Source organism: Pelophylax lessonae (assembly GCF_965119305.1).
Source record: "Pelophylax lessonae genome assembly, chromosome: 6".
In the NCBI taxonomy this organism is placed as follows: Eukaryota; Metazoa; Chordata; class Amphibia; order Anura; family Ranidae; genus Pelophylax; species Pelophylax lessonae.
The window spans coordinates 2330248-2353932 of record NC_138773.1 but is presented as its reverse complement, the minus strand read 5'-3'; the positions used below and the strand labels follow the sequence as shown (position 1 = coordinate 2353932).

The 23685-nt window shown below is 47.6% G+C and overlaps 1 protein-coding gene across 1 annotated transcript in view; it reads right to left on the bottom strand.

Moving 5' to 3' along the window:
* Positions 1 to 8334, bottom strand: part of GREP1 (glycine rich extracellular protein 1) — a 40070-nt gene extending 31736 nt beyond the window's left edge. The window contains exons 1-3 of the mRNA XM_082262410.1: positions 8273 to 8334; positions 4840 to 4899; positions 3625 to 3684 (exon numbers count right to left, since the gene is read on the bottom strand). Coding sequence (XP_082118536.1) covers positions 3625 to 3684; positions 4840 to 4899; positions 8273 to 8324 — 172 coding nt within the window. The 5' untranslated portion in view covers positions 8325 to 8334. The remainder of the gene's footprint in view (positions 1 to 3624; positions 3685 to 4839; positions 4900 to 8272) is intronic.
* Between the last annotated feature and the right edge of the window lie 15351 nt (positions 8335 to 23685).

Here is a 23685-nt window from a genome sequence, read left to right as displayed (position 1 = left end):
GTCAGTGTATACACAGGTCGAATGATGATATAGATGATTGTAGTCGGTTGTAGTCAGATTGCAGATATAGACGGTTGTAGTTGGTGTATACACAGGTCAGACTGTAGATGTAGACGGTTGTAGTCGGTGTATACACAGGTCAGACTGTAGATAGATGGTTGTAGTTGGTGTATACACAGGTCAGGCTGTAGATAGATGGTTGTAGTTGGTGTATACACAGGTCAGACTGTAGATATAGACGGTTGTAGTCGGTGTATACACAGGTCAGACTGTAGATAGATGGTTGTAGTTGGTGTATACACAGGTCAGACTGTAGATATAGACGGTTGTAGTCGGTGTATACACAGGTCAGACTGTAGATAGACGGTTGTAGTCGGTGTATACACAGGTCAGACTGTAGATATAGACGGTTGTAGTCAGTGTATACACAGGTCAGACTGTAGATAGATGGTTGTAGTCGGTGTATACACAGGTCAGACTGCAGATATAGACGGTTGTAGTCGATGTATACACAGGTCAGACTGTAGATATAGATGGTTGTAGTTGGTGTATACACAGGTCAGACTGTAGATATAGACGGTTGTAGTCGGTGTATACACAGGTCAGACTGTAGATATAGACGGTTGTAGTCGGTGTATACACAGGTCAGACTGTAGATATAGACGGTTGTAGTCAGTGTATACACAGGTCAGACTGTAGATAGATGGTTGTAGTCGGTGTATACACAGGTCAGACTGCAGATATAGACGGTTGTAGTCGATGTATACACAGGTCAGACTGTAGATATAGATGGTTGTAGTCGGTGTATACACAGGTCAGACTGTAGATAGACGGTTGTAGTCGGTGTATACACAGGTCAGACTGTAGATATAGACGGTTGTAGTCAGTGTATACACAGGTCAGACTGTAGATAGATGGTTGTAGTCGGTGTATACACAGGTCAGACTGTAGATATAGACGGTTGTAGTCGGTGTATACACAGGTCAGACTGTAGATAGACGGTTGTAGTCGGTGTATACACAGGTCAGACTGTAGATATAGACGGTTGTAGTCGGTGTATACACAGGTCAGACTGTAGATAGACGGTTGTAGTCGGTGTATACACAGGTCAGACTGTAGATATAGACGGTTGTAGTCAGTGTATACACAGGTCAGACTGTAGATAGATGGTTGTAGTCGGTGTATACACAGGTCAGACTGTAGATATAGACGGTTGTAGTCGATGTATACACAGGTCAGACTGTAGATATAGACGGTTGTAGTCGGTGTATACACAGGTCAGACTGTAGATAGACGGTTGTAGTCGGTGTATACACAGGTCAGACTGTAGATATAGACGGTTGTAGTCGGTGTATACACAGGTCAGACTGTAGATAGACGGTTGTAGTCGGTGTATACACAGGTCAGACTGTAGATATAGACGGTTGTAGTCAGTGTATACACAGGTCAGACTGTAGATAGATGGTTGTAGTCGGTGTATACACAGGTCAGACTGTAGATATAGACGGTTGTAGTCGATGTATACACAGGTCAGACTGCAGATATAGACGGTTGTAGTCGATGTATACACAGGTCAGACTGTAGATATAGACGGTTGTAGTCGGTGTATACACAGGTCAGACTGTAGATAGATGGTTGTAGTCGGAGTATACACAGGTCAGACTGTAGATAGACGGTTGTAGTCGGTGTATACACAGGTCAGACTGTAGATAGATGGTTGTAGTCAGTGTATACACAGGTCAGACTGTAGATAGACGGTTGTAGTCGGTGTATACACAGGTCAGACTGTAGATATAGATGGTTGTAGTCGGTGTATACACCGGTCAGACTGTAGATATAGACGGTTGTAGTCAGTGTATACACAGGTCAGACTGTAGATATAGATGCTTGTAGTCAGTGTATACACCGGTCAGACTGTAGATATAGACAGTTGTAGTCGGTGTATACACAGGTCAAACTGTAGATAGACGGTTGTAGTCGGTGTATACGTAGGTCAGACTGTAGATAGATGGTTGTAGTCAGTGTATACACAGGTCAGACTGTAGATATAGATGGTTGTAGTCGGAGTATACACCGGTCAGACTGTAGATATAGACGGTTGTAGTCGGTGTATACACAGGTCAGACTGTAGATAGATGGTTGTAGTCAGTGTATACACAGGTCAGACTGTAGATAGATGGTTGTAGTCGGTGTATACACAGGTCAGACTGTAGATAGACGGTTGTAGTCAGTGCATACACAGGTCAGACTGTAGATATAGACGGTTGTAGTCGGTGTATACGTAGGTCAGACTGTAGATATAGACGGTTGTAGTCGGAGTATACACAGGTCAGACTGTAGATAGATGGTTGTAGTCAGTGCATACACAGGTCAGACTGTAGATATAGACGGTTGTAGTCGGTGTATACGTAGGTCAGACTGTAGATATAGACGGTTGTAGTCAGAGTATACACCGGTCAGACTGTAGATATAGACGGTTGTAGTCAGAGTATACACAGGTCAGACTGTAGATATAGATGGTTGTAGTCGGTGTATACACAGGTCAGACTGTAGATATAGATGGTTGTAGTCGGTGTATACACCGGTCAGACTGTAGATATAGATGGTTGTAGTCGGTGTATACACAGGTCAGACTGTAGATATAGATGGTTGTAGTCGGTGTATACACCGGTCAGGCTGTAGATATAGACGGTTGTAGTTGGTGTATACACCGGTCAGACTGTAGATAGACGGTTGTAGTCGGTGTATACGTAGGTCAGACTGTAGATAGACGGTTGTAGTCAGTGTATACACAGGTCAGACTGTAGATATAGACGGTTGTAGTCAGTGCATACACAGGTCAGACTGTAGATAGATGGTTGTAGTCAGTGCATACACAGGTCAGACTGTAGATATAGATGGTTGTAGTCGGTGTATACACAGGTCAGACTGTAGATAGACGGTTGTAGTCAGTGCATACACAGGTCAGACTGTAGATATAGACAGTTGTAGTCGGTGTATACACAGGTCAGACTGTAGATATAGATGGTTGTAGTCAGTGTATACACAGGTCAGACTGTAGATATAGATGGTTGTAGTCGGTGTATACACCGGTCAGACTGTAGATATAGATGGTTGTAGTCAGTGTATACACAGGTCAAACTGTAGATAAACGGTTGTAGTCGGTGTATACACAGGTCAGACTGTAGATATAGATGGTTGTAGTCGGTGTATACGTAGGTCAGACTGTAGATATAGACGGTTGTAGTCGGTGTATACACAGGTCAGACTGTAGATATAGACGGTTGTAGTCGGTGTATACGTAGGTCAGACTGTAGATATAGACGGTTGTAGTTGGTGTATACACAGGTCAGACTGTAGATATAGACGGTTGTAGTCGGTGCATACACAGGTCAGACTGTAGATATAGACGGTTGTAGTCGGTGTATACGTAGGTCAGACTGTAGATAGATGGTTGTAGTCAGTGTATACACAGGTCAGACTGTAGATAAACGGTTGTAGTCGGTGTATACACAGGTCAGACTGTAGATATAGATGGTTGTATTCAGTCTGTAGATGGAGACAGGACAGCACACAATACAGTCAAAGTTTTTGAAGTAAGAGAACCAAACATGTAAAACTAACCTCCAGATTTTGCCCCCAGAGGACCTGTAAGTCCCGGCTGTTGGGCCCCTGCACCTAAACCTGGAAATGAGGAAATAGGAGTCAATTCATTATAAACTGTCTATGGACACTTAGTAGGCAGTTAGATGGTCAGTACTGTCCGTGGCAAGAGTCAGGGGGGTGTAGTGGAGTCAGAGTGTTGGATAGGGACAGTTGGAGGTTAGTAAGGGGGCACTTAGGTGGGCAGTAAAGTCAGTGAAGTAGTTGGAAGGTTGGAAAGGCACAGTGTCAGTTTGAGGTCATTTGGGGGCAGTTAGGTGGACAGTACAGTCACTGGAAGAGTCAGAGGCAGTGTCAGTTGGAGGTCATTTGGGGGCAGTTAGGATGACAGTACAGTCACTGGAAGGGTCAGAAGCAGTGTCAGTTGGAGGTCATTTGGGGGCAGTTAGGATGACAGTACAGTCACTGGAAGGGTCAGAAGCAGTGTCAGTTGGAGGTCAGTCAGGGAGCAGTAGGGTGAGCAGTAAATTTAGGTGGCTGGAAAGAATCAGTTGGAAATCACAGTTGGGTGGACAGTACAGTCAGTGGGGAAGTCAGAAAACAGTGTCAATTGATGGCCAGTCAGGGAGAAGTTGGGCGAGCAGTAAAATCAGGGGGCTGGGGAGAAGTAGAAACAGTTGGAGGCCATTCAGGGGGCAGTTGGGTGGGCAGTTCAGTCTGTGGGCCAACTGGACAGTTGAAAAGGGACAATGTCAGTTGGAGGTCAGTCAGGGGGAAGTTGGGTGAGCAGCACGGGCAGTAGGCCAGCTGTAGGGTTGGAAAAGGGCAGTGTCAGTTGAAAGTCAGTCAGGAGGCAGTTGGGCGGGCAGTAAAGTCAGAGGTCTGGGGAGTGTCAGTTGGAGATCAGTCATTAGGGCAGTTGGGTGAGCAGTGCACTTGGCTAGCTGGAGGGTTGGAAAGGGGCAGTGGCAGTAGGAAGTCAGTCAAGAGGCAGTTGGGTGTGCAGTACAGTCAGAGGTCTGGAGAGTCAGCGGGCCATTTGGAAAGTTGGAAAGGGGCAGTGGCAGTTGGAGATTGGTCAGGGAGCAGCTGTGTGGGCAGTAAAGTCAGTGCAGTCAGTACAGACAGCTGGAGAAAGGCAGTGTCAGTCTCGGTAAAAGAGGGGCAGTGCTTGCACCAGTAGGGGGGAGCAGTCAGGTGTTAAATGATGGCGGTTGGTTGCAGTCTTGCTCTCACCCCTGGAATAATCCGGCTGATATATAGGGTTTCCTCCGGCACTCTGCTGGGGTTTGGCCCCTGAAGGAAACGGGAAGGACATTTGAACAGGGCAGAGATAACATATATAATGAAATGCTCCTCGGGTGACTTTTTCTCCACCAGTCGCTAAACGCCATTTTTAGGTTCCAGGGTCACTTTATTGAGGAACCAACATGATCTCCCTGTGGACCTCCCAAAGCTTATTAAATCTTCCCCTCCACCAAACCACATCTCCACATTGATACCCTCAATCAGTGCCTCAAAGATGAAATCTGATACAAACTGGATCCACCATGCAGAGGGATTGGGCAGTTTTCATAAAGAAGAAAGGTTCTTCCAGTTCCTGGAGACCACGAGGGACACTTTTCACCAGGGATACTGCTCCAGATATGGTATAAATTGTAACGCATGTAATAAAAGTCACAATCCTGAACATAGATCTGGAATCCTGGGTCAGTGAGCCCCCTTCCGTCCTGTGAGCCCCCTCCCGTCCTGTGAGTCCCCTCCCGTCCTGTGAGTCCCCTCCCGTCCTGTGAGCCCCCTCCCGTCCTGTGAGCCCCCTCCCGTCCTGTGAGCCCCCTCCCGTCCTGTGAGCCCCCTTCCGTCCTGTGAGTCCCCTCCCGTCCTGCGAGTCCCCTCCCGTCCTGTGAGTCCCCTTCCGTCCTGTGAGCCCCCTCCCGTCCTGTGAGCCCCCTTTTGTCCTGTGAGTCCCCTTCCGTCCTGTGAGCCCCCTTTTGTCCTGTGAGTCCCCTCCCGTCCTGTGAGTCCCCTCCCGTCCTGTGAGCCCCCTTCCGTCCTGTGAGCCCCCTCCCGTCCTGTGAGCCCCCTCCCGTCCTGTGAGTCCCCTTCCGTCCTGTGAGCCCCCTCCCGTCCTGTGAGCCCCCTCCCGTCCTGTGAGCCCCCTTCCGTCCTGTGAGCCCCCTTCCGTCCTGTGAGCCCCCTCCCGTCCTGCGAGTCCCCTTCCGTCCTGTGAGCCCCCTCCCGTCCTGTGAGTCCCCTCCCGTCCTGTGAGTCCCCTCCCGTCCTGTGAGCCCCCTCCCGTCCTGCGAGTCCCCTCCCGTCCTGTGAGTCCCCTTCCGTCCTGTGAGCCCCCTCCCGTCCTGCGAGTCCCCTTCCGTCCTGTGAGCCCCCTTTTGTCCTGTGAGTCCCTCTCTCCACCTCCCGTCTCTTGTCCTCCCAACCTGAACTCCGCTGGTTTTCTCACTCTACAACCAGACTGTGAGCAAACTGTGAAGATCTTCAACCCCCCCCACCCCCCTCCCCCTCCACCCATCCCACCACATTCCCACCCCAGAGTCTGGAGCACTACAATCCCTCAGTATTACACCTTCCCCGTGAGATAGAGCACTACAACCCCCACCATGACAACCTCTGGGGACCAAGAACCAAGACACATAGGTGGGAGAAAACATGGGGCCTAGCTTTTTGGAACAGCTCCTGGCGTCCATTGTCATACACGGCGTGTTCAGATTGTGGGCTCCACGAGGGCCCCATTCTGTACAATATCAGCCTGGGGCCCAGCACTACAGCTGGGGGAACATTTACACTTTCAGGGCAGGAAGCAGTCAGCACTATGGAGGGGAAATATGGCTGTAAAAGGAGAAGACATGGAAGATGGGGTACTGTAGATGTAATGGGGTATTAGCCAGCATAGATGTAGTACATTATGAGGTGGATGGGCAGTATAGATGTATAGAGTATTAGATGGATGGGCAGTATAAATGTTGCATGGTGTTAGGTGGATGGGCAGTATAGATATATAGAGTATTAGATGGATGGGCAGTATAGATATATAGAGTATTAGATGGATGGGCAGTATAGATATATAGAGTATTAGATGGATGGGCGGTATAAATGTTGCATGGTATTAGATGGATGGGCAGTAATGATATAGTAGGGTATTCAATGGATGGGCAGTGTATATGTAGTAGGGTATTGGGTGAATGGGCAGTAACAATGTAGTCGGGTACTAGGTGGATGGGCAGTATATATGTAGTAGGGTACTAGATGGATGGGCAGTAACGATGTAGTAGGGTATTAGGTGGATGGGCAGTAACGATGTAGTAGGGTACTAGGTGGATGGGCAGTAATGATGTAGCAGGGTACTAAGTGGATGGGCAGTAATGATGTAGTAGGGTAATAAGTGGATGGGCAGTAATGATTTAGTAGGGGTATTAGGTGGATGGGCAATAACAATATAGTAGGGTACTAGGTGGATGGGCAGTATATATGTAGTCGGGTACTAGGTGGATGGGCAGTAATGATGTAGCAGGGTACTAAGTGGATGGGCAGTAATGATGTAGTAGGGGTATTAGGTGGATGGGCAATAACAATGTAGTAGGGTACTAGGTGGATGGGTGGTACAGATGTAGTAGGGTACTAGGTGGATGGGCAGTAACGATGTAGTGGGGTACTAGGTGGATGGGCAGTAAAGATGTAGTGGGGTACTAGGTGGATGGGCAGTAAAGATGTAGTGGGGTACTAGGTGGATGGGCAGTAAAGATGTAGTGGGGTACTAGGTGGATGGGCAGTAAAGATGTAGTGGGGTACTAGGTGGACGGGTGGTACAGATGTAGTAGGGTACTAGGTGGATGGGTGGTACAGATGTAGTAGGGTACTAGGTGGACGGGTGGTACAGATGTAGTAGGGTACTAGGTGGATGGGTGGTACAGATGTAGTAGGGTACTAGGTGGATGGGCGGGGTACAGATGTAGTAGGGTACTAGGTGGATGGGCAGTAACGATGTAGTAGGGTACTAGGTGGATGGGCGGGGTACAGATGTAGTAGGGTACTAGGTGGATGGGCGGGGGTACAGATGTAGTAGGGTACTAGGTGGATGGGCGGGGTACAGATGTAGTAGGGTACTAGGTGGATGGGCGGGGGTACAGATGTAGTAGGGTACTAGGTGGATGGGCGGGGTACAGATGTAGTAGGGTACTAGGTGGATGGGCGGGGTACAGATGTAGTAGGGTACTAGGTGGATGGGCGGGGGTACAGATGTAGTAGGGTACTAGGTGGATGGGCGGGGTACAGATGTAGTAGGGTACTAGGTGGATGGGCGGGGTACAGATGTAGTAGGGTACTCGGTAGAAGGGCAGCAGACATTTAGGAAAGGACTATAAACATATAGTTATGGGGATGTGGTAAGGAGGGTAAGGAGATATACTCGGGGGGTATATTGGGTGAGTAGAGGGGCATATAAAGTGCTATCTGTTATTGAGGAGACATCAGGCAGGTGATAGACATGTTGGAGGGGTGGAAGGTACAGAAAGCCGGAGACATCTACACTCTTCCCAGCACCGAGTATCACAGCATCCATCACCCTCCAATGAAGGATTTATGTATGACAAGAAGACCTCAGACAGTCACATATTTCATACAGGTATATAGATAGAGAGAATCAGCCACCTACCTCCTTGTAAGCTGAACCCCACCAGGGACAGGAGCAGTACGAAGCGCAGCATTGTTCAGAATGTGCAGGAAGCAGAGACAGCCCTGGGGCCCGGGCCCCTAGATATACCCCAGCAATTCCACCCACCCCCACCCCTCCTACATGTAATGTGTCAAATCCTGCCATCGCCCAGACACACAGGTGTCATATGTACACAGCGGAGTACGGGGCCCAAATACCAGTCTACTCCCCCTAGAAGAATGATACCAGTCATCCACCGTCCCCGGGATTTATATCACCCCACCAGATCCTCAGCCTACTACCCCCCTACATCCTACTACACCCCTACATCCTACTACACCCCTACATCCTACTACACCCCTACATCCTACTACACCCCCACATCCTACTACACCCCTACATCCTACTACACCCCTACATCCAACTACACCCCTACATCCTACTACACCCCTACATCCAACTACACCCCTACATCCTACTACACCCCTACATCCTACTACACCCCTACATCCTACTACACCCCTACATCTACTACACCCCTACATCTACTACACCCCTACATCCTACTACACCCCTACATCTACTACACCCCTACATCCTACTACACCCCTACATCCTACTACACCCCTACATCCAACTACACCCCTACATCCTACTACACCCCTACATCCTACTACACCCCTACATCCAACTACACCCCTACATCCTACTACACCCCTACATCCAACTACACCCCTACATCTACTACACCCCTACATCCAACTACACCCCTACATCCTACTACACCCCTACATCCTACTACACCCCTACATCCAACTACACCCCTACATCCTACTACACCCCTACATCTACTACACCCCTACATCCTACTACACCCCTACATCTACTACACCCCCACATCTACTACACCCCTACATCCTACTACACCCCTACATCCTACTACACCCCTACTAGTCCTGTACACACCCCTACATCCTACTACACCCCTACATCCAACTACACCCCTACATCCTACTACACCCCTACATCCTACTACACCCCTACATCTACTACACCCCTACATCCAACTACACCCCTACATCCTACTACACCCCTACATCCTACTACACCCCTACATCCAACTACACCCCTAAATCCTACTACACCCCTACATCCTACTACACCCCCACATCTACTACACCCCTACATCCAACTACACCCCTACATCCTACTACACCCCTACATCCTACTACACCCCTACATCCAACTACACCCCTACATCCTACTACACCCCTACATCTACTACACCCCTACATCCTACTACACCCCTACATCTACTACACCCCTACATCCAACTACACCCCTACATCCTACTACACCCCTACATCCTACTACACCCCTACATCTACTACACCCCTACATCTACTACACCCCTACATCCTACTACACCCCTACATCCTACTACACCCCTACTAGTCCTGTACACACCCCTACATCCTACTACACCCCTACATCCTACTACACCCCTAAATCCTACTACACCCCTACATCCTACTACACCCCCACATCTACTACACCCCTACATCCAACTACACCCCTACATCCTACTACACCCCTACATCCAACTACACCCCTACATCTACTACACCCCTACATCCAACTACACCCCTACATCCTACTACACCCCTACATCTACTACACCCCTACATCCAACTACACCCCTACATCCTACTACACCCCCACATCCCTACATCCAACTACACCCCTACATCCTACTACACCCCCACATCTACTACACCCCTACATCCTACTACACCCCTACTAGTCCTGTACTACACCCTCACATCCTACTACACCCCTACATCCTACTACATCCCTACATCACCCCTACATCTACTACACCCCTACATCCAACTACACCCCCACATCTACTACACCCCTACATCCTACTACACCCCTACTAGTCCTGTACTACACCCCCACATCCTACTACACCCCTACTAGTCCTGTACACACCCCTACATCCTACTACACCCCTACTAGTCCTGTACACACCCCTACATCCAACTACACCCCTACATCCTACTACACCCCTACATCCAACTACACCCCTACATCCTACTACACCCCTACATCCAACCAAACCCCTACATCCTACTACACCCCTACATCCAACTACACCCCTACATCCAACTACACCCCTACATCCTACTACACCCCTACATCCAACTACACCCCTACATCCTACTACACCCCTACATCCTACTACACCCCTACATCCAACTACACCCCTACATCCTACTACACCCCTACATCCAACTACACCCCTACATCCTACTACACCCCTACATCTACTACACCCCTACATCCAACTACACCCCCACATCTACTACACCCCTACATCCTACTACACCCCTACTAGTCCTGTACTACACCCCCACATCCTACTACACCCCTACATCCAACTACACCCCTACATCCTACTACACCCCTACATCCAACTACACCCCCACATCCTACTACACCCCCACATCTACTACACCCCTACATCCAACTACACCCCTACATCTACTACACCCCTACATCTACTACACCCCTACATCCAACTACACCCCTACATCCTACTACACCCCCACATCCTACTACACCCCCACATCTACTACACCCCTACATCTACTACACCCCTACATCCTACTACACCCCTACATCCTACTACACCCCTACATCTACTACACCCCTACATCCAACTACACCCCTACATCCAACTACACCCCTACATCCTACTACACCCCCTACATCCTACTACACCCCCACATCCTACTACACCCCCACATCCTACTACACCCCTACTAGTCCTGTACTACACCCCTACTAGTCCTGTACACACCCCCACATCCTACTACACCCCTACTAGTCCTGTACGCACCCCCACATCCTACTACACCCCTACTAGTCCCAGACGCACCCCCACATCCTACTACACCCTTACTAGTCCCAGACGCACCCCCACATCCTACTACACCCCTACATCCTACTACACCCCTACTAGTCCTGTACTACACCCCCACATCCTACTACACCCCTACTAGTCCTGTACGCACCCCCACATCCTACTACACCCCTACTAGTCCTGTACACACCCCCACATCCTACTACACACCTACTACTCCTGCATGAACCCCCACATCCTACTAGACCTCTACAATTCCAACACTCACCCCGATATCCTACTACACCCCTACTAGTCCTGCACGAACCCCCACATCCTACTAGACCTCTACAATTCCAATACTCACCCCTACTAGTCCTGTACACACCCCCACATCCTACTACACCCCTACTAGTCCTGTACACACCCCCACATCCTACTACTCCTGCACAAACCCCCACATCCTACTAGACCTCTACAATTCCAATACTCACCCCTACTAGTCCTGTACTACACCCCCACATCCTACTACACCCCTACTAGTCCTGTACGCACCCCCACATCCTACTACACCCCTACTAGTCCTGTACACACCCCCACATCCTACTACACCCCTACTAGTCCTGCACGAACCCCCACATCCTACTAGACCTCTACAATTCCAATACTCACCCTCCACATCCTACTACACCTCTACAATTCCAATACTAACCTCCCCCACATCCTACTAGACCTCTACAATTCCAATACTCACCCTCCACATCCTACTACACCTCTACAATTCCAATAATCACCCCCACATCCTACTACATCTCTACAATTCCAATATTCACCCCCACATCCTACTACACCTCTACAATTCCAATACTCACCCCACATCCTACTACACCTCTACAATTCCACTCACCCCCACATCCTACTACACCTCTACATTCCCAATACTCACCCCCACATCCTACTACACCTCTAAAATTCCAATACTCACCCCCACATCCTACTACACCCCTACAATTCCAATACTCACCCCTACATCCTACTACACCTCTACAATTCCAATACTCACCCCACATCCTACTACACCTCTACAATTCCAATACTCACCCCACATCCTACTACACCTCTACAATTCCAATACTCACCCCTCACATCCTACTACACCTCTACAATTCCAATACTCACCCCACATCCTACTACACCTATACAATTCCAATACTCACCCCTCACATCCTACTACACCCCTACAATTCCAATAATCAGCCCCCACATCCTACTACACCTCTACAATTCCAATACTCACCCCACATCCTACTACACCTCTACAATTCCAATACTCACCCCTCACATCCTACTACACCTCTACAATTCCAATACTCACCCCGACATGCTACTACACATCTACAATTCCACTCACCCCCACATCCTACTACACCTCTACAATTCCAATACTCACCCCACATCCTACTACACCTCTACAATTCCACTCACCCCCACATCCTACTACACCTCTACAATTCCACTCACCCCCACATCCTACTACACCTCTACAATTCCAATACTCACCCCTTCATCCTACTACACCTCTACAATTCCAATACTCACCCCCACATCCTACTACACCTCTACAATTCCACTCACCCCCACATCCTACTACACCTCTACAATTCCAATACTCACCCCCACATCCTACTACACCTCTACAATTCCAATACTCACCCCCACATCCTACTACACCTCTACAATTCCAATACTCACCCCCACATCCTACTACACCTCTACAATTCCAATACTCACCCCCACATCCTACTAGACCTCTATAATCCCAATACTCACCCCTACATCCTACTACACCTCTACAATTCCAATACTCACCCCCACATCCTACTACACCTCTACATTCCCAATACTCACCCCCACATCCTACTACACCTCTACAATTCCAATAATCACCCCCCACATCCTACTACACCTCTACAATTCCAATACTCACCCCACATCCTACTACACCTCTACAATTCCAATACTCACCCCCACATCCTACTACACCTCTACAATTCCAATACTCACACCCATATCCTACTACACCTCTACAATTCCAATACTCATCCGACATGCTACTACACATCTACAATTCCACTCACCCCCACATCCTACTACACCTCTACAATTCCACTCACCCTCGCATCCTACTACACCTCTACAATTCCAATACTCACCCCCACATCCTACTACACCTCTACAATTCCAATACTCACCCCCACATCCTACTACACCTCTACAGTTCTAATACTCACCCCCCACCTCCTACTACACCTCTACAAGTCCAATACTCACCCCCACATCCTACTACACCTCTACAAGTCCAATACTCACCCCCACCTCCTACTACACCTCTACAAGTCCAATACTCACCCCCACATCCTACTACACCTCTACAATTCCAATACTCACCCCACATCCTACTACACCTCTACAATTCCAATACTCACCCCCCACATCCTACTACACCTCTACAATTCCAATACTCACCCCGACATCCTACTACACCTCTACAATTCCAATACTCACCACTACAACCTACTACACCTCTACAATTCCAATACTCACACCCATATCCTACTACACCTCTACAATTCCAATACTCACCCTCCACATCCTACTACACCTCTACAATTCCAATACTCACCCCCACGTCCTACTACACCTATACAATTCCAATACTCATCCCCCACATCCTTCTACACCTCTACAATTCCAATACTCACCCTCCACATCCTACTACACCTCTACAATTCAAATACTCACCCCCACATCCTACTACACCACTACAATTCCAATACACCTCTAAAAGCCCTATACTCACCCCCCCCCCCCACCCACATCTTACTACACCTCTACAATTCCATTACTTACCTTCCACATCCTACTACACCTCTACTACTCACCCTCCACATTTTACTACACCTCTACTACTCACCCCCATATCCTACTACACCCCTACTAGTTCAGTACGCACTCTCATACCCTACTACACCCATACTAGTCCTGTACTCACCATCTCACCCCACATCCTACTAGTCTTGTACTCACCCCCATACTTAACTGCACCCCTACAAGTCCTATACTCACTCCTATATCCTAATACACCATTAAAAGTCCTGGACTCACACCAATATCCTACCAAACCCCTACTAAACCTATACTCACCCCCAAAACCTTCTACACTCCTATTAGTCCTGCAGTCAGCCCCATCTTCTACTACACCCCTACCAGTCCTGTACTCACCCTAATATCTTACTACACCCCCACTAGTCCTGTACTTACCCCCATATTCAATTATAACCTACGAGTCCTATATTTTCTCCCATATACAACTACACCCCTACTAGTGTTGTAATCCCTCTCATATCTTACTACACCTCTACTAGTCCTGAACTCACCCCCATATCCTAGTACACCCCTACCTTGCCCTTATATCTTGCTACATCTCTACTAGTCCTGTACTTACCCCCGATCCTGTTACACCTCACTAGTCGTTTATTCATCCTCATATCCTACTACACCCCTACTAGTATTGTACTCACCCTCATATCTTACTACACTTCTACTAGTCCTGCACATACCCCAATATCCTATTACATCTCTACTAGTCCTTCACTCACCCCTGTTTCGTACTACACCCTTACTTTTCTCATACTCACCCTCAAATCTTACTACACCTTTAATAGTCCTGTACGTACCCCAATATTCTATTACACCCTACTAGTCCTGTATTGACCACCATATCCTACTACATCTCTACTAGTCCCATACTCACCCCCATATATTATAACATCTCTGGTGCTGTACCCACCCCCTTAACTCACTATACCGTAATAGTCCTTTAATAACCTCCATATCTTACTATACCATACTAGTCCTGTACTCACCCTTAATTCCTACTACACCCCTACTATGCCTGTACTCACCTCCCTATCTTACAACACCCCAATTAGTTTGGTTCTGACTCCTGTATCCTACTCTTCCTACTAGACTTCTACTCTCCACAATGTCCTACTAAACCTCTATTAGTTATCTACTCACCCACATATCCTAATAATCCTGTAATTACCCCTCTATCCTACTCTACCCCTCTAGCCTACTTCACTCCTCCTAGTTCTGTACTTACCCCTCTATCCTATTCCACACCTACTGGCCCTTTATTTACCCCTCTATCCTACCCCACCCCTACTAGTCCTGTACTTACCCCTCTATCCTACCCCACCCCTACTAGTCCTGTACTTACCCCTCTATCCTACCCCACCCCTACTAGTCCTGTACTTACCCCTCTATCATACCCCACCTCTACTACTCCTGTACTTACCCCTCTATCCTACCCCACCCCTACTAGTCCTGTACTTACCCCTTTATCCTACCCCACCCCTACTAGTCCTGTACTTACCCCTCTATCCTACTCCACCCCTACTAGTCCTGTACTTACCCCTCTATCCTACTCCACCCCTACTAGTCCTGTACTTACCCCTTTATCCTACTCCACCCCTTCTAGTCCTGTACTTACCCCTCTATCATACCCCACCCTACTAGTCCTGTACTTACCCCTCTATCATACCCCACCGGTACTAGTCCTGTACTTACCCCTCTATCCTATTCCACACCTACTAGTTCTGTACTTACCCCTCTATCCTACTCCACCCCTACTAGTCCTGTACTTACCCCTCTATCCTACCCCACCCCTACTAGTCCTGTACTTACCCCTCTATCCTACCCCACCCCTACTAGTCCTGTACTTACCCCTTTATCCTACTCCACCCCTACTAGTCCTGTACTTACCCCTCTATCATACCCCACCCCTACTAGTCCTGTACTTACCCCTCTATCATACCCCACCCCTACTAGTCCTGTACTTACCCCTCTATCCTACCCCACCCCTACTAGTCCTGTACTTACCCCTCTATCATACCCCACCCCTACTAGTCCTGTACTTACCCCTCTATCCTACCCCACCCCTACTAGTCCTGTACTTACCCCTCTATCCTACCCCACCCCTACTAGTCCTGTACTTACCCCTCTATCCTACCCCACCCCTACTAGTCCTGTACTTACCCCTCTATCCTACCCCACCCCTACTAGTCCTGTTTTATCACCCATATCTCACTCCAGTGTACCCTTATAGAGCTGGACTCCAGCTTGATTGTTACACATCTAGTAGTAAGGTCCCCCCGGTGATGTCAGCCCTGTAGTATATCTCCAATCAGAGCCATGCATCAGCTTGGAGAAGCAGGGACCCCGGCAGTGTACAGGAATGTGACATGGAGGTGCCATATTTAAATATCGGAGAAGACAGGAACAGACTGCCAATGATGGGTGACAGAGAGTTCACCGAGAGTGCACAAGAGGAAGAGAGATGTCCTGGGACTCCCCCCTATAGATGAGAGATATCTGTACAATACGATGTGTCATAGACTGGGGGTCATACACCATGAAGACCCAACACTTCATCTGTACAATACGATGTGTCATAGACTGGGGGTCATACACCATGAAGACCCAACACTTCATCTGTACAATACGATGTGTCATAGACTGGGGGTCATACACCATGAGGACCCAACACTTCATCTGTACAATACGATGTGTCATAGACTGGAGGTCATACACCATGAAGACCCAACACTTCATCTGTACAATACGATGTGTCATAGACTGGGGGGTCATACACCATGAAGACCCAACTCTTCATCTGTACAATACGATGTGTCATAGACTGGGGGTCATACACCATGGAGACCCAACACTTCATCTGTACAATACGATGTGTCATAGACTGGGGGTCATACACCATGGAGACCCAACATTCCATCTGTACAATACGATGTGTCATAGACTGGGGGTCATACACCATGAAGACCCAACACTCCATCTGTACAATACGATGTGTCATAGACTGGGGGTCATACACCATGAAGACCCAACACTTCATCTGTACAATACGATGTGTCATAGACTGGGGGTCATACACCATGAAGACCCAACACTTCATCTGTACAATACGATGTGTCATAGACTGGGGGTCATACACCATGAAGACCCAACACTCCATCTGTACAATACGATGTGTCATAGACTGGAGGTCATACACCATGAAGACCCAACACTTCATCTGTACAATACGATGTGTCATAGACTGGAGGTCATACACCATGGAGACCCAACACTCCATCTGTACAATACGATGTGTCATAGACTGGAGGTCATACACCATGAGGACCCAACACTTCATCTGTACAATACGATGTGTCATAGACTGGAGGTCATACACCATGAAGACCCAACTCTTCATCTGTACAATACGATGTGTCATAGACTGGGGGTCATACACCATGAGGACCCAACACTTCATCTGTACAATACGATGTGTCATAGACTGGGGGTCATACACCATGAGGACCCAACACTTCATCTGTACAATACGATGTGTCATAGACTGGAGGTCATACACCATGAAGACCCAACACTCCATCTGTACAATACGATGTGTCATAGACTGGGGGTCATACACCATGAAGACCCAACACTTCATCTGTACAATACGATGTGTCATAGACTGGGGGTCATACACCATGAAGACCCAACACTCCATCTGTACAATACGATGTGTCATAGACTGGGGGTCATACACCATGAGGACCCAACACTTCATCTGTACAATACGATGTGTCATAGACTGGGGGTCATACACCATGAGGACCCAACACTTCATCTGTACAATACGATGTGTCATAGACTGGGGGTCATACACCATGAAGACCCAACACTTCATCTGTACAATACGATGTGTCATAGACTGGGGGTCATACACCATGAAGACCCAGTGATTCATCTGTACAATACGATGTGTCATAGACTGGAGGTCATACACCATGAAGACCCAACTCTTCATCTGTACAATACGATGTGTCATAGACTGGGGGTCATACACCATGGAGACCCAACACTCCATCTGTACAATACGATGTGTCATAGACTGGGGGTCATACACCATGAAGACCCAACACTTCATCTGTACAATACGATGTGTCATAGACTGGGGGTCATACACCATGAAGACCCAACACTTCATCTGTACAATACGATGTGTCATAGACTGGGGGTCATACACCATGAAGACCCAACACTTCATCTGTACAATACGATGTGTCATAGACTGGGGGTCATACACCATGAAGACCCAACACTTCATCTGTACAATACGATGTGTCATAGACTGGGGGTCATACACCATGGAGACCCAACTCTTCATCTGTACAATACGATGTGTCATAGACTGGGGGTCATACACCATGAAGACCCAACACTCCATCTGTACAATACGATGTGTCATAGACTGGGGGTCATACACCATGAAGATCCAACACTTCATCTGTACAATACGATGTGTCATAGACTGGGGGTCATACACCATGAAGACCCAACACTCCATCTGTACAATACGATGTGTCATAGACTGGGGGTCATACACCATGGAGACCCAACACTTCATCTGTACAATACGATGTGTCATAGACTGGGGGTCATACACCATGGAGACCCAACTCTTCATCTGTACAATACGATGTGTCATAGACTGGGGGTCATACACCATGAAGACCCAACACTTCATCTGTACAATACGATGTGTCATAGACTGGGGGTCATACACCATGGAGACCCAACTCTTCATCTGTACAATACGATGTGTCATAGACTGGAGGTCATACACCATGAAGACCCAACACTTCATCTGTACAATACGATGTGTCATAGACTGGGGGTCATACACCATGAAGACCCAACACTTCATCTGTACAATACGATGTGTCATAGACTGGGGGTCATACACCATGAAGACCCAACACTTCATCTGTACAATACGATGTGTCATAGACTGGGGGTCATACACCATGGAGACCCAACTCTTCATCTGTACAATACGATGTGTCATAGACTGGGGGTCATACACCATGAAGACCCAACACTCCATCTGTACAATACAATGTGTCATAGACTGGGGGTCATACACCATGAAGATCCAACACTTCATCTGTACAATACGATGTGTCATAGACTGGGGGTCATACACCATGAAGACCCAACACTCCATCTGTACAATACGATGTGTCATAGACTGGGGGTCATACACCATGAGGACCCAACACTTCATCTGTACAATACGATGTGTCATAGACTGGGGGTCATACACCATGAAGACCCAACACTTCATCTGTACAATACGATGTGTCATAGACTGGGGGTCATACACCATGGAGACCCAACTCTTCATCTGTACAATACGATGTGTCATAGACTGGAGGTCATACACCATGAAGACCCAACACTCCATCTGTACAATACGATGTGTCATAGACTGGAGGTCATACACCATGAAGACCCAACACTCCATCTGTACAATACGATGTGTCATAGACTGGGGGTCATACACCATGAAGACCCAACACTTCATCTGTACAATACGATGTGTCATAGACTGGAGGTCATACACCATGAGGACCCAACACTTCATCTGTACAATACGATGTGTCATAGACTGGGGGTCATACACCATGAGGACCCAACACTTCATCTGTACAATACGATGTGTCATAGACTGGGGGTCATACACCATGGAGACCCAACACTTCATCTGTACAATACGATGTGTCAAAGACTGGGGGGTCATACACCATGAGGACCCAACACTTCATCTGTACAATACGATGTGTCATAGACTGGGGGTCATACACCATGAGGACCCAACACTCCATCTGTACAATACGATGTGTCATAGACTGGGGGTCATACACCATGAAGATCCAACACTTCATCTGTACAATACGATGTGTCATAGACTGGGGGTCATACACCATGAGAACCCAACACTTCATCTGTACAATACGATGTGTCATAGACTGGGGGTCATACACCATGAGAACCCAACTCTTCATCTGTACAATACGATGTGTCATAGACTGGGGGTCATACACCATGAAGACCCAACACTTCATCTGTACAATACGATGTGTCATAGACTGGGGGTCATACACCATGAAGACCCAACACTCCATCTGTACAATACGATGTGTCATAGACTGGGGGTCATACACCATGAGGACCCAACACTTCATCTGTACAATACGATGTGTCATAGACTGGGGGTCATACACCATGAGGACCCAACTCTTCATCTGTACAATACGATGTGTCATAGACTGGAGGTCATACACCATGAGGACCCAACACTCCATCTGTACAATACGATGTGTCATAGACTGGGGGTCATACACCATGAAGACCCAACACTTCATCTGTACAATACGATGTGTCATAGACTGGAGGTCATACACCATGAAGACCCAACACTTCATCTGTACAATACGATGTGTCATAGACTGGAGGTCATACACCATGAAGACCCAACACTTCATCTGTACAATACGATGTGTCATAGACTGGGGGGTCATACACCATGAAGACCCAACACTCCATCTGTACAATACGATGTGTCATAGACTGGGGGTCATACACCATGAAGACCCAACACTTCATCTGTACAATACGATGTGTCATAGACTGGGGGTCATACACCATGGAGACCCAACACTTCATCTGTACAATACGATGTGTCATAGACTGGGGGTCATACACCATGAAGACCCAACACTTCATCTGTACAATACGATGTGTCATAGACTGGGGGTCATACACCATGAGGACCCAACACTTCATCTGTACAATACGATGTGTCATAGACTGGGGGTCATACACCATGAGGACCCAATACTTCATCTGTACAATACGATGTGTCATAGACTGGAGGTCATACACCATGAAGACCCAACACTTCATCTGTACAATACGATGTGTCATAGACTGGGGGTCATACACCATGAGGACCCAATACTTCATCTGTACAATACGATGTGTCATAGACTGGGGGTCATACACCATGAAGACCCAACACTCCATCTGTACAATACGATGTGTCATAGACTGGAGGTCATACACCATGAAGACCCAACACTTCATCTGTACAATACGATGTGTCATAGACTGGAGGTCATACACCATGGAGACCCAAAACTTCATCTGTACAATACGATGTGTCATAGACTGGGGGTCATACACCATGAAGATCCAACACTTCATCTGTACAATACGATGTGTCATAGACTGGGGGTCATACACCATGGAGACCCAACACTTCATCTGTACAATACGATGTGTCATAGACTGGGGGTCATACACCATGAAGACCCAACACTCCATCTGTACAATACGATGTGTCATAGACTGGGGGTCATACACCATGAAGATCCAACACTTCATCTGTACAATACGATGTGTCATAGACTGGGGGTCATACACCATGAAGACCCAACACTTCATCTGTACAATACGATGTGTCATAGACTGGGGGTCATACACCATGAAGACCCAACACTCCATCTGTACAATACGATGTGTCATAGACTGGGGGTCATACACCATGAAGACCCAACACTCCATCTGTACAATACGATGTGTCATAGACTGGGGGTCATACACCATGAAGACCCAACACTTCATCTGTACAATACGATGTGTCATAGACTGGGGGTCATACACCATGAGGACCCAACACTTCATCTGTACAATACGATGTGTCATAGACTGGAGGTCATACACCATGGAGACCCAACACTTCATCTGTACAATACGATGTGTCATAGACTGGAGGTCATACACCATGAGGACCCAACACTCCATCTGTACAATACGATGTGTCATAGACTGGAGGTCATACACCATGAAGACCCAACACTTCATCTGTACAATACGATGTGTCATAGACTGGAGGTCATACACCATGAGGACCCAACACTTCATCTGTACAATACGATGTGTCATAGACTGGAGGTCATACACCATGAAGACCCAACACTTCATCTGTACAATACGATGTGTCATAGACTGGGGGGTCATACACCATGAGAACCCAACACTTCATCTGTACAATACGATGTGTCATAGACTGGGGGTCATACACCATGAAGACCCAACACTTCATCTGTACAATACGATGTGTCATAGACTGGAGGTCATACACCATGAAGACCCAACACTTCATCTGTACAATACGATGTGTCATAGACTGGAGGTCATACACCATGAAGACCCAACACTCCATCTGTACAATACGATGTGTCATAGACTGGGGGTCATACACCATGAAGACCCAACACTTCATCTGTACAATACGATGTGTCATAGACTGGAGGTCATACACCATGAAGACCCAACACTCCATCTGTACAATACGATGTGTCATAGACTGGGGGTCATACACCATGGAGACCCAACACTTCATCTGTACAATACGATGTGTCATAGACTGGGGGTCATACACCATGAAGACCCAACACTTCATCTGTACAATACGATGTGTCATAGACTGGGGGTCATACACCATGAGGACCCAACACTTCATCTGTACAATACGATGTGTCATAGACTGGGGGTCATACACCATGGAGACCCAACACTTCATCTGTACAATACGATGTGTCATAGACTGGGGGTCATACACCATGGAGACCCAACACTTCATCTGTACAATACGATGTGTCATAGACTGGGGGTCATACACCATGAAGACCCAACACTTCATCTGTACAATACGATGTGTCATAGACTGGGGGTCATACACCATGAGGACCCAACACTTCATCTGTACAATACGATGTGTCATAGACTGGGGGTCATACACCATGAAGACCCAACACCTCATCTGTACAATACGATGTGTCATAGACTGGGGGTCATACACCATGAGGACCCAACACTTCATCTGTACAATACGATGTGTCATAGACTGGGGGTCATACACCATGAGGACCCAACACTTCATCTGTACAATACGATGTGTCATAGACTGGGGGTCATACACCATGGAGACCCAACACTTCATCTGTACAATACGATGTGTCATAGACTGGGGGTCATACACCATGAGGACCCAACACTTCATCTGTACAATACGATGTGTCATAGACTGGGGGTCATACACCATGAGGACCCAACACTTCATCTGTACAATACGATGTGTCATAGACTGGGTAAAAGGGTCATACACCATGAGGACCCAACACTTCATCTGTACAATACGATGTGTCATAGACTGGGGGTCATACACCATGGAGACCCAACACTTCATCTGTACAATACGATGTGTCATAGACTGGAGGTCATACACCATGAAGACCCAACACTCCATCTGTACAATACGATGTGTCATAGACTGGGGGTCATACACCATGAGGACCCAACACTTCATCTGTACAATACGATGTGTCATAGACTGGGGGTCATACACCATGAGGACCCAACACTTCATCTGTACAATACGATGTGTCATAGACTGGGGGTCATACACCATGGAGACCCAACACTTCATCTGTACAATACGATGTGTCATAGACTGGGGGTCATACAC